At 51.6% G+C, this 16,808-nt stretch overlaps 1 protein-coding gene and 1 long non-coding RNA gene across 2 annotated transcripts in view; one reads left to right on the forward strand and one right to left on the reverse strand.

Annotated features, from left to right (window-relative positions):
• The window catches only part of ARSG (arylsulfatase G), a 101,252-nt gene that overhangs the window by 75,621 nt on the left and 8,823 nt on the right, over positions 1–16,808 (forward strand). Inside the window, 1 exon segment of the mRNA XM_027568381.2 lies at positions 11,065–11,173. Coding sequence (XP_027424182.2) covers positions 11,065–11,173 — 109 coding nt within the window.
• On the reverse strand, positions 1,169–14,845 carry LOC113908213. The gene is made up of 3 exons (XR_003515390.1): positions 14,606–14,845; positions 9,365–9,440; positions 1,169–1,716 (listed from the first exon to the last, which is right to left on the reverse strand). It is a non-coding gene; the product is annotated as an uncharacterized LOC113908213 (long non-coding RNA).

A 16,808-nucleotide genomic window follows, 5' to 3' on the forward strand; every position in this document is an offset into this window, starting at 1 on the left:
ATCACCAGCTGCCAGCTCGTGGGGAAGAAATAAACTGAGAGATGAGAGTTTCTATTGAGCCTGGACCACCCCTTTCTCTCCTCCTGCCTCCCACTGCCCCTGGACTCCCTCAGGGGACGGGCCCTCAGTCCATGGACCTTCCAACTAATATTGACTTTCATCCCCCTGCCCTTGCTTGTCCTCCTTGCTTTCTTGGCTTTCCTTTTTTATTTTTTTCAGTCGTCTCTCCATCCCTCCAACCATGAATCATTTCATTCATTCAGGAAACATCCAGGGCATAAATACGCAAGGTTTTTATACACATTATCCCTGAACCTTACAATGTGGGAAGGTAGGTAGTAACACCTCTATTTACAGATGAATAAGGAGAGCCTCAGAGAGGCTAAGAACTTGCCCAAGGTCACACAGCTTGTGAGGAGGGAGCCAGGCTTGCTCCCCAAGTTAAAGTCAGTGATCTCCCCACCACATGACACTCTTTCCAGTTAAACCTCCCTGAGCCCCCAGCTCAGTGCCCATGTGCTCTGGGAAAGCTGCCCCCCAAGGACCTCACTTTTTTTTTTTTTAAGATTCTATTTATTTTTTTTGACAGAGAGACACAGCGAGAGAGGGAACACAGCAGGGGGAGTGGGAGAGGGAGAAGCAGGCTCCCCGCTGAACAGGGAGCCCGATGCAGGACTCGATCCCAGGACCCTGGGATCATGACCTGAGCCGAAGGCAGACGCTTAACGACTGAGCCACCCAGGTGCCCCAGGACCTCACTTTCTAAGATAGCTGCTGGGCTGGGGACAGTTTGGCAATAAGGACCAAAGGCTTGGAAAATATGCCTGTTGATGCCTGAGTTCTTCCTGATTAGGCAGGTGCACAATGATACATATGAAAGTATGGTCATCATACCGGTTTAAAAAAAAATAGTTGGGCATTACCCAAGTGTCCAGCAAGAGAGGAGTGTGTACAGAAATGGTGATATGCACATTTAAGGACATTCTAAGGAACCGCTGAAATGATGCATATTATTGACCTGGAAGCATTTACCTTAGATACTTTTCAGTGAGGAAAGCAGGTTACAAAGCAATATATAAAGTTTGATTTTATTATATGAAAATAAGCATACCAATTCTCAGAAGAAGTCTTGAGAGAGGTATCAAAAGTTAACGAAAGATTAGCAGTGATTACCTTTGGGTGGGGGAAGGAAGGTTTACCTGTGATTTTTTTTCTCGCAACAAAGTGGTCTTATTTGTGTCCTAAAGGATTAAAATAAATCTTTTGGAAGGTGCTTGTGTCCCAGGGGTTGAGAGGTGGGGTTGGGGGGATCCCCCCCTCCCTGGGCCAGGTTTTCCCAGCTCCAGAGCTATGGCTTCCACAGTCTCCAGGTCAGAGGACACAAACTGCTTTTCCTATAAGTCTGGCAGAGTATTTGTAGTTACCTAGAAACTAGAACGTTCGTGCATCTCATGGCTGGTGGCGAGAAGGAAGTGCTGATCATTCATTTTTATTTGTCACCTTTAACCTGGTGTCGGTCCAATCAGATGCCTCGAGAACTTCACAGGTGAGAGCGTCTGTGGCCAGGTCTTGTGCCTGGAGATTCCGAGTTGGGGGTCAGGAAAACTGGGTGCCACCTCCCCCTAACCTGCCCCATGACCAGCCGGCTTCATCTTCATCCATTGTTTCTCTTCATACTTATTGACCTCTTTGACCGGTCCTGGTCAGGAACACTCTCTGGAGAAACGGGGAGAAAAAGGTGCCAGGATTAGAGGAGGTGTAAATGTGCCTCGTCCTTGCAACAACAGGCTAGAGAGATAGGTGGGAGCTGGGAGCAGTTTTTTTTTGCGTTAGCTGATTATAATTGCTCCTCTCCGTACCTGGAGTGCCTGGAATACCCTCAGCCCCAGGCTCCTGGCTTCAGTGCTCAATTGGAAAGAGCCTGGAGTCAGGACTCTCCAGGGTCAAATTCCAGAAGGCTATGGAGACGTCGGATGGGGCGGGTAAACCTGCGTCAGTAGGAGGCTCCTCTGTGGATAGCTCTCTGTTCCCTAGGATGACCTCTGATCTCCTATGTAGGCCTTACCTTGTCTCTCTCCCCTTTCTGAGACAGTTCTGAAATAGTGAATTAGGTGTAGCGATGGGGAGCGGGGCTGTTCTTTGAGGGAAGTACTTTGCCCCGGGAGAAGCGCAGTTATGAGGGGCGTCTGGGTGGCGCAGTCTGTTAAGTGTCTGTCTCTTGGTTTCAGCTCAAGTTGTGATCTCAGGGTGGGGGGATCGAGCCCCGCGTCGGGCTCTGTGCTGGGGACGCAAAGATCAATAACGCCCCTGGCTTTAAGGAGTGACGGTCTGGAGCAGTGTTTCCCAGACTTTAATGTGCAGACAGTCCCCTGGGGATCCTGCAGTTTGGACTCAGTAAATCTGGGATGGCCAGGGACATTTTGCATTTCTAACAGGCTCCTAGGCAACACTGAGGTGGCTGGTCCAGGGATCAGCCCCTGGAGCCACCAAGCCGGAATATCCACGTGGAAACCGTATGAGTCTGCAACTTTCAGATTGAGACCAGTAGTCATTATGGTCCCAGACCCGCAGCGGTAGCGCCACCTGAGAACTTGTTAGAAGCGTGAATTCTAGGACCTCTCCCCGAACCTGCTGAGTCAGTTTCTGAGGGATCCTGGCAATCTGTGTTTTACTGTGTCCTTCCGGGTGATTTTTTGATGCAGGTTAAAATCTGAGTGCCACTGTCGAGAGCTACCCCGTCTCGTACGCCAGGCACGCTGGCCACACTTCAAGGGCTCAGAAGCCACATGTGGCTGGTAGCTGCCATACTGGACAGTGCGAATAGAGAACATTTCCATCATGGGAGGCACTTCCATTGGACAGTGCTGGGAGCCTCCACTGAGGCAGGAGATTGTAATCCGGGGTAAGGAGTCCAAGATAAAGGGGAGCCCAAGGGCATCTCACCCACACCAGAGGGAGACAGGAAGGCTTTCCCTGAGTGGTTTGAGTTTTGAAGAATGAGTAGGCCACAGCTAGGGATTCGCAGGGGAGGGGGCCATGAGCAGCCTGGCCAGGGCTGTCTGGAGCTCGCGGGAGTGGATAAAGTAGGGGGAGGCAAGGCCAAAGGGAGAGCCAGGCCTGGGGGTCAGGGGTCTTTTGTTTTCGTTCAGACCATTTTGGCCTTAATTCTAAAGAAATGTGGAATCTTGGAAAGGTTTTATGAGTAAAGGCGACATGATTCCATTTTATTTGAAGTGAGATTCTGTAACATAAGATTAACCCTGTTGATGTATACAGTTCAGTGGCACTGAGCACATTCACTGCGTGGTGCAGCCATCACCTCTGCTGAATCCCCAGACATTCCCTCCCCCTCTCCCCACCGCCCAGTGAAAACTGCATGCACCTTCAACACTTGCCCACCCCCCCCTTCTCCAACTCTTCCCGGCCCCTTGTTCAGGTTTAAAAGACCCCTCTTACATCAGCGGGGCTGAGGGCAGGGAGGGGGCAAGACTAGACTCATTTCCACCAAGCCCTGGATGATAAATGAGAACAGCAGGTGACAGAGTCCCCAGCAATATAGGAGGACACCTCAGCAATCTTTATTCCAGCCACCCTGTCGGCCACACAAGGAAACCGAGGTGGAGCAGGGCAGAGGGCTTTCCAAGGCCAGCCATTGGTCAAGGGGGCCGTGTCATTTGACTTCCACCAGCTCATTACTCAGCCTGCATGATGGTTGTTACTCACACCGTGTTTTACCCAGCTAACTGCTCAGCCGTCTGGAAAATCCTGTGTTGCTTCTTTGGACCCCATGGTCATCAAAGAAAATCTTTCGCCCGTGGAACAATGTGAATCTTTCTGAATCTGCAGGAGGCAGAATGGAGAGGTGGAGGGAGCTAAGGGCTTTGGAAGCCCCATTGGGGCTCGAGTCTTGACTCAGCTTAAGAATCCGTGCCCACTGGGCCCCTCCCCTGGACAGCCCAGTTCCCTCCCCTGTAAGGTGGGGCTGTAGACCCCGCTCGCAGGACGGCTGGGAGAATCAACTGCGGTACTGCCCACGAGGCACCCAGCCCTGTGTGTGTCCGCTCCTAACCCCCATGATTCTCCATGTCCTCATTCCCTGCTGAACCAGACCAGTCAGTGTTCACTAAACTAAACCGGTCAGTGTTCGTGTCTAGCCCCACCGAAGGCCGTGAGCAACTTAAATAACATATGGATGCCTCTCCAAGTGTTCTGAGCCTCCATCTTGGGAAGCTTTGCTCTGAAGCTGGATTGCAGTCTCCCCATTTCATGCTCTGGTGAATGTGGATCTTTTTACTTGGAGCACATATTTTGGAATATGTGTGTGCCAAGGGTCATCACAGTGTCTTCAGCCCAAGTCCGGTTCCTTGTGGGATAGTTGGTTAACAGTCAGGAAAGCTAAACTGGTCAGTATTAATGTCTGGCCCTACCAGAAATAGCCAGTAGCATCTGAGGATGAAACATGAATGAAGTATCTCCAGGAAACAGTCTGGCTTAACTATTTTTGAAAATATAACTTTTCCCCCTCTCTCTGCTGCTCTAGATGTTGCTTTTACATAGGACCAGAAAATGGAAATTTTCACAGCTAAATCATGTGTGTGTGTTTCCTCTGATCCAACAGAGCTAACCTATTCATAGCAAATAACATTATAATATTAATAAACTTAAAAAAAGAGAGAGAACACTCTTTTGGGGGGCGAGGCATAAACACATTCAGCTTAATTGGGGGTGGGGTGGGGCACAGCACTGAATTCTCGGTGGGGAGGGGGCCGGATGCCATTCTCTTCTTTTCTCAGGAAAGCCTGAAGGTGAACTTTGCCTAGGGGTAAACACTTCCCCTTCCTCATTCTCCAAACCAGCTTCCCCTCCGGCTCCTCCACAGCTCTCCTCCTCCTCCTCCTCCCTGCTTGGGGGAGAGAGCCCTGGGGTGGAAGGGGCGAGGCAAGGGGGCTCAGGTCACAGGAGGGAGGCTGGGGGTCCCTCTGGACCACCTGCTCCTCCTCATCCAGGTTCCTCTTCAGTGGGATGCCTGCACATCCTGCTGTAAGGGGCCGGTCTTGAGAGCAGATGAAAGGGAGAAGGCAGTCAATGTTTTCGCAACAGAGTAGGACAAACAGTACCCAGAGCCCTGCTTCTTTCTCCCCGTAGCCAGCCTGCTACGTCAGGCCACGCGCTGCCTTCCCCTGTTCCCGGGGCCCGAGGCCCCCCTCCTTGTCTTCCCTTTCCTTTCCTGGCCGAGCCGCCTTGCTCAGCTGATGGGATGAGGCAGTGTCTCCTGGAGCCATCCCTTCACCCTGTGCAGGAGTGAGGATGCTCCTCTGGGCTTGGCCTGCGCCCTGCAGGGTTGAGGAGAAACTTAACCAGGGGGCTGGGGACAGAGCAGAGCGCCCCTACTTCCTCTCAAACCAAGAGGGCCTTGAGGGGCATGCGCACAGCTGATGTGGAGCCCCCCGGGGCCCCAGGGCGGCCCTGGCTCACAGGAGCTGTCCCTCCCTTCCCCACTCCAGACCTATTTCCTACCCCGGACAGAACCAGCACCTTGTTTGTCCCCTAACTGACTGCTCCTCTGTCTGGAAAATCTTTTCTTGTTTTATTTGAAGAGCAGAACTGTTCCTTCCTCCCCCTTGGTGATGAGGAAACATTCTGTTGAATTTGGCATCCTCAGCTTCTAGGAGACCTTGGTTGTTTGTAATTTGATGCTATCAGGTTGTTGCATAAGCTTTCCCACTGGGAAGCAGGCTCCGCATCCTGGGCCTTCTGTTCTGCTTGGGGGCGGGGTGGGGTGCAGAAAGGTCAGAGGTGGGGCTGGGTGAGGGAGAGAGAGACAGGGGATGTTGGCTCTTGGCCCTGGCGGAGGGGAGGGGGGTGGGCAGGGCCAGCTGGTGGGGACCCAGTGGAAGTCAAATTGTGTCTCCTTCTGGGACATTGGCCACCCGGCTTGGAATGTCCCCATCACTGTGCTCAAGGCCACCCCAGGCCAGCCAGAGTCCTCGCTCCAAACAGAGGCTGGTCTGCCCTATGTTTCTAGAAAACTAGTGTGCTATGGGTATCCTTGGCAAGGACACGTATTTATATTTAGAAACGAAGCCTGCTTCTTTAGAAGGTTATAGAATGCACACTGCTCAGGACAGGCCTGTCCTTCTACCCAAGTCACAAATACAAATGCCAGGCAGGTAATATAAACGAAAGCATGTTTGTTTTCCGAAGTCGTGGGCAGTGTTAGGGATTCAGTAAACTGGAGAGAGGGCCCTGTCTATTAAAAATTAGTCCAGAAAACACTGTTTGTGCCAATTCCAACTGTCAGAGGGCCGGATTTAGTGTGTGCAACTTCTGCTGTTTTTCTCTCTCTAGGTAGTTTTGTTTGTTTGCTTGTTTTTGGTTTTTTGGATGGCATTTGTTGGGCACTGCCGGCAGGCACTATGCCAAAGGAGCTGGCTCAGAACTTTATCTACATTATCTTTTTTTTAAGATTTTATTTATTTGAGAGAGAGAGCGCATGTGAGAGAGAGAGAGAGAGAGCGCGCGCGCGAGAGAGCGCGCGTGCACATGCACACATGAGGGGGGGAGGGGCAGAGGGAAAAGCAGGCTCCCTGCTGAGCAGGGAGCTCCACAGAGGACTTGGATCCTGGGGCCCTGGGATCATGACCTGAGCCGAAGGCAGCCGCTTAACCGACTGAGCCACCCAGGCACCCTATATGCATTATCTTCTGTAACTCACCACCCCATGAGATAGGTGCAGTCATTTTTCCCCTTCACAGCTGAGGAGATGGAGTCTGAGGGAGGTTAAGAATTCTGCCCAAGGCCACACGTTGAGAAGGGAAGGGCACCCAGACCTGCCTGACTCCAAAGGCACCCTCATCTTCCTACTTCCCCTGCTAATATTTCTCAGACTCCGGTCCTCAGACCACTGGCATCAGAATCACCTGGAATCAGAGCCCCACCCTAGACTTACTAAGTTAGAATCTCTGGGGGCCCTTCCGGTGCTTCTTCTGTACTGAGAACTTTGCGAACCTCCTTACTGGCCAGGCTGCCTTTGTGACTCTGTGAAGCATGGCAGGGTGTCCTTCCTGGGAAAGACCTCTACTTCCCAGCGCACGGGGCGGCGGGGGGTGGGGTGGGGTGGGGGGTGAGTCTTCCTCGGCCTTCCCTGTCCTCAGTGCATCATGGAATGCCACTTCACTTCCGCAGCCAGGGAAGAAGAAGAAAGCAAATTCATGAATCATGGTTCTGTTTATGTTTTGGTTGCTGAGGCTAAATATTTATTGCTTTAAGTAAGAGGTTCTGCCTTAATTAGAGTCATAACTAACCACAAGTGCACTAGAATGTGTTCTCACGCCCATAAGACATGCATTTCTCCATAGAAAGCCAAATGTCACGAACACTTGTAATGTGCCGGTGCCACTGATCAAAGTACTAAGGTTTATCTGAAGTGACGAAGAGCTTTTGAAATCAAAAAGTGCGCAGAAGTTTAATTTGAAATCAAAAAGTGCATAGAAGTTCAATTTATGGACTTAGCTATTATGCTCACTTCCTGTAGCTAATAGGCTTACATTTATGATCCTACAGCATAAAGGTATAAAGGTGTGGGCAATATAAAACTTATGCTTAGGGGCGTCTGGCTGGCTCAGTCAGTTAAGCGGTTAAGTGTCGGCCTTCGGCTCAGGTCATGATCCCAGGGTCCTGGGATGGAGCCCCACATCAGGCTCCCTACTCTGTGGGGAGTCTGCTTCTCCTTCTCCCTCTGCCCCTCCCCCTGCTCGTGCTCTCTCTATCTCAAATAAATAAATAAAATCTTTTTAAAAAAACCCAAAAACTTATGCTTAAAATTGGAGATAAGCCACATCTAATTTTGAAACGCACTGTGTCCACTTCCTGATTTTGCCCCTTACCCGGTATCCTTGCCCTTGTCCTAGATGGGCTCTCTCTACATTAAGTCACCAGGAGTGACCTGTCCTAGATGGGCTCTCTCTACATTAAGTCACCAGGAGAGCCCTTGTCCTAGATGGGCTCTCTCTACATTAAGTCACCAGGAGTGAACTTCTAAGTATCATCTTTAGAAGATATTAATGTCCAGGTACCATCCCAGGCAAATTAAGTCATAATTTCTGGGAAAGGAAACTTGGCCTAGGTGTTTTTTAGAAGCCCCCCTAGGGATCCGAATATGCATTCAGGGATGGGTGGGAGCCACTGTCCTAGAATAATGGGTGAGGGTCTGGCTCTGTCGTTAGACCTGGATTCAAATCCTGGCACTGGCATTTGCTAGCTGTGTGACCTTTGGCAAATGACTTAACCTCTCTGAGCTTCGGTTTCTACATCTAAAAAATGGGGATAATAGTGCCTAACTTGCAAGGTTGTCATTAGGATTAAATGAGACAGTGCAGGGAAGCACTTAGCATTATGCTTAGAGGTACTTTAACTTGGTACTTAGGGAGGGCTCAATAAATGGGAGATATTATTGTTACTGTAATTACCATGTTTTACTCAGAATGAGTTTCCACTAGTGGGAGCAGGTATCACTGCAGAGTACTGGGGGACCAGGGGCAGCTATCCTGGGACTCAGCCTTAGCTAGTGCAGATAAACTGAAACAAACACTGTTAGATGTTTCTGATAATCAGATGCCACAACTCTGGGGACCCACCGAGGATGCTAGTGGAATCTTTTTAAATTTTGTCCACCTAGCAGTGCCAATGAGATACTGGGATTCAGAGCGAGACAATTCCACGCTGAGGGGGATTTAAGAAAAAAATTGTTTCAATTGAAGTGTAATTCACATACCGTGTTCTGTTAGTCTCAGGTGTACAATGTCATGATTCAACAAGGTGGATCTTTTTTATAATTGCTTACTCACACTCTGGACTCCTTTAAGATAAAATTCCGCTATAGGAGGAGATCTGTGGGTCTGGCTGGAATATGTAATTGTGTCTTCCTGTTAAAGCCAGAAGCCACAGTGCAGACATCACTGGCTGGCCAGTCCTGACGACCCAGAGGGGGTCGCTCCTCAAGTGGCCATACACAGCCATCCGCTTTCTCCTAACTCCAGAATCTTTCCGTGTGGACTGTCCACTCTGTGGACACACACACTTTTTATAGCTGGCTGGATTCCTCCTAATCCCTCCAGCTTTCAACCCGCTGCTGAAATAAGGCAAATGTATCAAGCGATTTTTTTTCTCTGAAAACCGAATTAGGAAAACCAGTTGCCTGAAAAAGAGCAACACAAAAGGTCATGGCGCACAACAGAACCCCTAGTGGTGAAGGCCAATTAGCAAAAGTATTAAGGAGGTGCTAGTTGTTCTTCTGGAAACATGCTGGAGGCAGAGACCCAGCCCTGGTGCCCCAGCCCCCGCCCCCCCCCATGCCTTCACTCACTCCTGTCTCCTGCATGACTGTCCTTGGAACTCTGGGCTCGCTTCTTCCAACTGGAGGCTTCACTTGTCCTTCGCATCTGGCCTCAGAAATGAAGAGAGTCTGTTTGAATTTTGTGCAGCGTGGATATGCAAAAAACAGGCTCCCTATTTTCACCCATCTTTCCGCCCCCCCACCACCAGCTTCCATACAGATGCCCGTCCCTGGGCGTGGGGGTGGTAGAATTATCTGCAGGGCTCTAGCACATGCAGTCGGGGATGCTTCCTCTCTGCTCTTTGGCCTTGAGCTGCAGCATGAGTTATGCATTCCAAAGCCACGTGGGAGTGCGGTTCAGGCTTGCTGCAGCTCTGGATTCCCTGTTCCATGTGCGTGAAAAATTGAGAGTGGGCTCTGTACGTCTTTATGGGAAGGGCGGCTCTCCACAAAGAGCCGAGCGCTTCCCATTCAGCCTGCCCAACTCCACTTGGTTTCGAGAGTCCCACACCCCTGAGCATAAACAGTCTATAGACGTGAGTTGTTTTATGTTTTGTTTCTTACTTCAACACTTGGGGGACTCCAAAGCTGGTTATGAGAAAATCCTAAGAATGCCGAGCATTTCCGGTGGGGTGTGCTGGGCCAGGGACATCAAAGGTTCTGTTTGCAGCTGTGTGAGTACAGAGCGACAGACGCCTGGGTCTCGTAGCCCCCATCCCGCCCATAATCACTGCTTTCCTATTCGCACCAGCCAAACATGGGGAAGTTGCATGACCACGATATGTGTGAGCCACATACAGTGTTTGCCTTGGAAGGGCTTTCTACACGCTAACTTTGTGGAATCCTTGGCTCATCTAGGATGAGGGTGGGGTGTGTGTGGGAGTGGTGGGGATGGTCATGGTTAATTCAATGCTACATGATTTCAGGATGTTTCCATAAAACATGACCTCATCTCTTCCAGCCCGCTGGTCATCATTATATTGGTGGTCACTTTTGACTTCGTGGTTACGAAAATAATTCCTTTAATTACCAAAGCGGAAATTCATAGATTGCACATAGATTGTTCTTACCCGACCCAGCCGCCCCCCCCGCCCCCCGCCAAGAGGCAAGAGGTCCGAGCTATTACTAATGCTGTCTCCACGACACAAGAACGACTCATTAACTCAAAAGAAAAACAAAACGAAGTGAAGCAAAAACCAAAATACAACAATAAAGTCTGTGCCAGATCAGTTGTTGGGCGTTGAGCAGATTAAATAGCTGGGGGAGTTGGCAGCCTTTCTCTCTTTTCAAATAATTGTCTTTTTTTTTTTTTTTTTTAAATCCTAAACAGTCACATTATGATCAGTAGGAAGAAAAAAAAAAGTCCTTTTTATACAACCTGTTTGTTAAATATGTACTATGTCCTGGGTGTATGAGACTGATGGAGTCTCATGGTGTAGAGCTATACCATCAGCGAGTCAATGAACAAACCAGACAATTCAAAGTATTAGAATTGTCATGAAAAAAATAAAGTGACATGGTTCAATAGAGAGTGACAGAAGCAACTGTTTACCTATGTTGAATCCAGGAGAATAAGAATAAGAACATGGAATGAGAGATGTGAGCTAGAGCGGTAAAAAGAGCTGGTTATAAAAGAAGTCCTTCCTTTGTGGGAGTGATCTGAGACTCTCAGGATGCCTTTAGGAAAGGACCGTGGTCCCGGAGAACCGACTGTATGTGTCCCGTCACAGGGGGAAGTCCGGCCAAGCAGACCACGTGGGAAGCAGGGCACCGGGTCCCCGCTCTGGCTTACTGGCCCGGCAGAGTTCCTGTCAATGTCACCAGCACCGCCTTGTTAAGGTATGAAACCCAGACTCTCTTGAAATGTTGGGATGCAGAGCAAGAAAATCATGGACCAACGCCTCAGTGGTAGATACCTCAAGGAGAGCGGCCTCCTCGGCCACCTGCCTTGGCCAGGTGCTACCAGGTACCCCCAGAGCTCTGAGTGCCACAGCTCCCATCTCCCGGTAGGCAATCCCCGGTGCTAGTTAAAGCCGCAGTGGCTCTTTGCAGGCCGTCCTCTGGGGATCATGTTGGAGTGAAGAGGGGACTGGGTGGGTTTCGTGGTCTTGATGCCGAGCCAGGGTGGTGTCTGCTGACACTGTGGGGGCAGAGAGGTTCGCATCCGCATCTCGCCTTTGGGTCTGGGCTCAGCTGAAGGGAGGGAATAGACCACTGAAACCATTCCATCCTCGGGGGTAGGGCAGGTGGCTGCAGGGCGCCCGTGTGAAGCCAGCGTGTCACCAGCCATCATGGGGCCCAAGAAAGGAATCTAGGTGTCCACCTGCCCTGGAGGGGGAGGGAGAAGGAGGTGGCCCCACCAGGCTGGCAAGGAAAGAATGGACTGTAGGTGAGGCCATTCCTACCTCTGGCAGGGAAGCTTCTCCAGTGGGGTGAGTTCACGGGCTGCTCCCTTAAGTAGAAGGATGACTGTAAATAAGATCGTCTCCCTCCCTCGCCCTTATCTCCTTATGAAGGCAGATCCCGGAGCCTGAGTCTCCTTGGCACGGCCCGCGGCTGTGCTGTGCCATTCTGAGAGGAGCTGCTTGCAGCCCTCCATAACTGAGACTTACGACGGGAACTTGCCACTCCTTCGGATGGGGACCTCCTCTCCGTGGTTCTGCTCTGTGTTCACTGACAAGGGGGCCTGGGTGCTGCTCATGTGCTCAGAGCTTTTTGTCTGGTTAGAGATGGAATTGCTAGGCTCTTCCAATAGCTGAATGGGTTGTGGCCTAAGGAACACAGCCTCACAGAGGAAAACAAGCTTCCTGGGCTCCTTCCAGCATCCCCGGACCTGGTGGGGAGCAGTGGGAAAGACCAAAGCCCAGGGGAAAGCAAGGGTAAACAGCTCTGATGGCCGGGGTGGGGGAGCGGCGGGGGGGGGGGTAGGCGCCATCCCTGGCAGCCTGGGGGCCCCCAAGACTCCAGGTCAGCCCTGTACAATACAGTCAGGAGGGGGCAGCGTGCTGTCGGCGGGGGGGGGGGGGGGGGTGCTGCCAGCAGGTGTGACAGCAACAGCGTGGGCTGGAGTCTGATGTCAGGCCGGCTGGGAAGAGGGCCAGACGGGCTGCTTTTTATGGGGCTGACTTGGTGCAGTCGGGCCAAGTGTTCACAGGCTGGGCCGCACATGCACGAATTACTGGGCAATCTCTCAAGTTCCATCACCGAAAACCAAGCGCGTGCTTCTCATCTGAGAAGGGTTTTTGTACCTACAGTCAACCACAGCACCACAAAAACAGTGCACCATCGCGTTAACGATTCAGGGCCTCAGAGGGGACAAATGACTTAGGGAATAGTTTGGTGACTGAAAAAAGCAAGTCTTGGCACAAGATAACATTTGTTTGGGGGCCCCTGGCGTTTTACCAGGACAAGACTGATAACACCCCATCAGCTCCCCATAGGATATTTTCTTGGGTGTTAAAGTTGACCTAGTTGTAGCAGGGAAGTTTGTCTCCGTAGGATTCACCCCCTTGCTGTTTCCCTCCATAAGTCCATCCGTGTAGAGCTAATTTGGGTGGAGTGTCCTTCCTGCCAGAGACACAGGGCCATCAGGTGTCTCTTCCATGACTCCTTCAGGGTTCGTTCTAAGGAGAAGAGCCTTATGACCCATTTTCAAGAAACTGATGAGAATACTTCCTGTCCTTGGGCGCCCAACCAGGCGCTAGCACCCAGAGTGCTTAGCACTTGATTCCTCGGCGGGGGGGGGATATAGATCTTCCAGAACAGAGATAACTCCCCTGAGCCATTCAGAGCTAAGGCCAGAGTTCCTTACACCTCAGTTCTGGTGGCCCTGAGCCATGATGAGAAGAGACAGGTTGATCTAAATACTCACATGAATACAGAAGAGTGAAGCGTGCGTTGGGGGTGGGGGACGAGGGACGAGGGGTGCAGACTAATTCCGTTGGTTCCCTTTCAGAGACACTGTGACTCTTCCATTGCACACCCATGTGACGAAACGAGGTCAAAGAAAGGTCTCACACGTGTCCTGAACTCCAAAGCCCAGGGACACAATAACAGAGTGAGGGGAATTCCTTTATTCAACAAATATTTATGGTTGTGTCCAGCTGTGGGTCAAGCATTGCTCTAGGGACCGGCGATGGAGTAGTGAGCAAACCAGACAGAAAGTTCCTGACGGTTAGGAGCTAACTCACCCTCAGGAGGGCAGGGCTTTGGCAGCGTCCATCAAAGGGCCCGGTGGTTTGAACCTCAGGCTCTAAGGCGGGGCAGCTCAACCCTGGCAATGTTGATCATGCTCTGCTGTGGGGGACTCCCCTGTGCACGGTAGAATGTCGAGTCATGTCCCTGGCCTCTACCCACTAGATGCTAGTGGCCCCTCCACCACCAGTCGTGACAACCAAAGGGCCTCCAGGCAGCACCAGGTACGCCTGGGAAGGACAGACTTGTGCTGGTTGAGAACCAGTTTTAATGCGATTTCTGGTGAAAAGAGGTGAAGTTTGTGCTCTGCATCTCTGAGCTGGGAGCCTGCCATCTCTGTTCAGAACAGAGCCTCAGAGATTCCTAGGCCAAGTACAAGGTGACCAGATCTCATTTGGAAAAACAGCTAAAGGTTCTGTTCAGTGGGGAGAGCAGATAGTCCCCTGGGGTGCCTGGTGGCTCTCTTGGGATACCCGAAGTGCTGTCAGTTGTGTGGGAGGGTGATTCGCCTGCCTCTGTCCTGTCCCGAGGCCCTGTCCCGGAAGTCGAAGCTACAAGAAGACCATGCTTGCGTCAGCGTCCTGTGGTTTAGGTGTCACCACGAGGGCAAGGTCTAGCCACACACCTCCTTTCAAAGTCCCCCACTCTTTCCCGTGGGCAGTGGGCGGTGGAGCGGGAGATGGGGAGAGGTCTCACACCCACCCCGCTCCTAGCTGTGCTCTGCCGGGTAGCGGATGTGCATGCTCTGTGGTGGGGGCTCCTGACACTCTGGGACCCCCGTGTTGCCTGGAAACAGTGTTGTGGGGTCTGCCTGCCTCTAAGAGGGACCTGAGACAGGGCCCTGGGGGAAGCTGCAGCCCCTCCACCATTCGCCAAGTGACTCAGGCCAGGAAGGGGTGTGTTCCTACTTTTCCCAGGGCTCGCAAGATGGAATTACAACAGGAAGAAACTTGCAACTAAATGTTTCAAGGAGCTGCCCCCCCCCGTCCTAGGGACGGTTCCCACTCTCCTGTGACCTGGAGGAAGTTCTGCGGTCCTCTCCCTCTGCGTTCAGGCCCACGCACCCCCGGTCCTTACCTTGGCATCCCCCTTGCCCTTCGTGCTTCCCGTCTTCAGATCACACCACCTTACCCCAGTTATAATGTCTCCGGCTTCTAGGAAACTCTTCCCTTCCCAGCTCTTCCCTCTGCCCTGGGATGCTCTCCCCGCAGCACAGCCCAGCATGGCCCAGCCCCAGTTCCCATCCACACTTGTCCTTTGCTGCTGCTGGGCTGCCTGGGCGAGCTCCTGGCAGCCCTTGTACTCGGCTGGCCGGACCCCGCGGCATTGTCCCCATCGCCGGCTCTCCGCGCCCAGGTTCCTGTGGCAACACCTCGGAGAGGAACACAAGCACGCGTACTCCCTCTGGACAACTTTCAGTGCTCGGGCTGGCTGAGGCCATATTAAGAAAGAAAGAAGCTATTTTCATACGGGCAGCAGAACCTGCAAAGGTGGCCCCCTGCCCACTCTGATGGCAGCATTTTGTGTCACTGTGCAGAGAAAGCGCAGGCCCAGGGAAGTGGGTTTTCCTCCCTCCAGAAGGCAGGGCCGACTTGTCCCTTAGTCCGGGGCAGGGGTGGGGGGCAGGGCCAGGCCCATGAGATTTTTAGGGACGCAGGAGATTTTTAATTTCTTCTAAAATCAGAAGGAGAAAAAAGAACTTTTAGGTTGAAGAAAATGGTTTAATATATACTGTTTCCCTATGCATCTTTCTGTCAACACGGTTGTGAACTCGAATTTTTAATATTTTGTATGGAAGACAGGGCCCACAAAGAGCCCACAAAAGTCAGAATGTGGCCCTGCACAAAGCCTCCATCCCAAGTAGCATCAGCCGCAGAAACTTGAAAATGTAGGTTCTGGGTTTTTTTAATGTCTCTTTAAAGACTCTCAGGACCAGTTTCTTGGGTGGGTTTTGAGGTTGGGAGTCGCTGGGCTTCCTTTGGTGTAGGACCGACATTTTCTCTACGCTCACGCCTCAGCTGGGGGCCGAGCCCTGGGATGGCACGGGGGCCGTGAGTGCCCAGGAATCTCTCCCTCTTCCAGGGCTAACTTCGGGGGCTTGGCTTCCCCCAGCACGGAAGGAAAGACTGGGGGACAGCCTGGGCTTGGCAGTCAGTGCTGGTTTGGCAAGTCATCAGAGATGTTGAAGATTTTCTCATGGGCCAAGGTTTTCTTTATGCTCTGGGTGGGCAAGGTACCTCTGAGGACCTTGACCAATTCTGAGATGCTAGGGTCCCAAGAACATTAGACTTCATGCTTTCTTCCATTAGAGGATGTGAAGCCTCCTGATACCGGGGAGAAAACGTAAGATGGAAAGAGAAAGTATGCCATAGGTTCCAGTCGAACACAGATCCCGTTTTTCTGGCTCATTGATGTGACCCATCTGTGACGCCGGTCTCCCTTCGGGGTGCAATTTAGAGAAAGCTCGAACCAACAGCCCCCGGCCACCATGGCCTTCTCAGACTGCACTGCAGTGGTCTGTGCTGCCCAGTTTGTCCCAGGATCCTTGGACTCTGGACAGGTTTCTGGACTGTGCTGGACTCTGTTAGTGCTTACTCAGCACTCCTTGACTTGGCCCATGTGGGATGCCACCTCCTGGAACACGTATCTCTAGAGATAAGCCACCAGCTGTGTGAACCGTGAAAGCTGAAGGCAAACCAGAAACACTATGCCATCGTCCAGGGAGAGATTCTGCCCTGGGGTTGTAGGCAGAGCCACACTGTGGGCAGAAGCTCAGTCCCTTCCCACACAGCCCCTCTTGCTGGGCAGAGAACCCCTCCCGGAACCTCAGGGTGGTGACAGTGGGAGATGTGTCCTCTGAGGCCTCCCTAAAAGTGTGCCTGAAACTCGGTGCTGTGCCCAGCCTCAGGCAAACCAGGGCCTCTCTCCGGGGGAGTACCCCTCGCCTTGGCCCTGCCTTCCTGACTGCATCACAGCCCACTGACTCAGTTGGCCTGGCCCTTGGATCTAAACAGCTTTGTTGAAAGGACAGTCTATTGGTTTATGCTGGAGAGCTTTTTTTCTGACAAAGCACAGCAGGCTGGCAGGAGATGTGCCCTAGAATAAAGTAAAATTGTACCACATGACTTAAAAAAAAAATCGCATGAACAAAATCCACCAAAATGGTAACGGTGGCTAGCTTTGGGTAATGCACTATTCGTGCATTGTTCCGTCTTTTATGTTTCTGGATGTTCTATTTTTTTTTTTCTCCTACCGTAAACATTTACTGTTTTGTAATGGG

This window comes from Zalophus californianus, chromosome 16, assembly GCF_009762305.2.
Source record: "Zalophus californianus isolate mZalCal1 chromosome 16, mZalCal1.pri.v2, whole genome shotgun sequence".
In the NCBI taxonomy this organism is placed as follows: Eukaryota; Metazoa; Chordata; class Mammalia; order Carnivora; family Otariidae; genus Zalophus; species Zalophus californianus.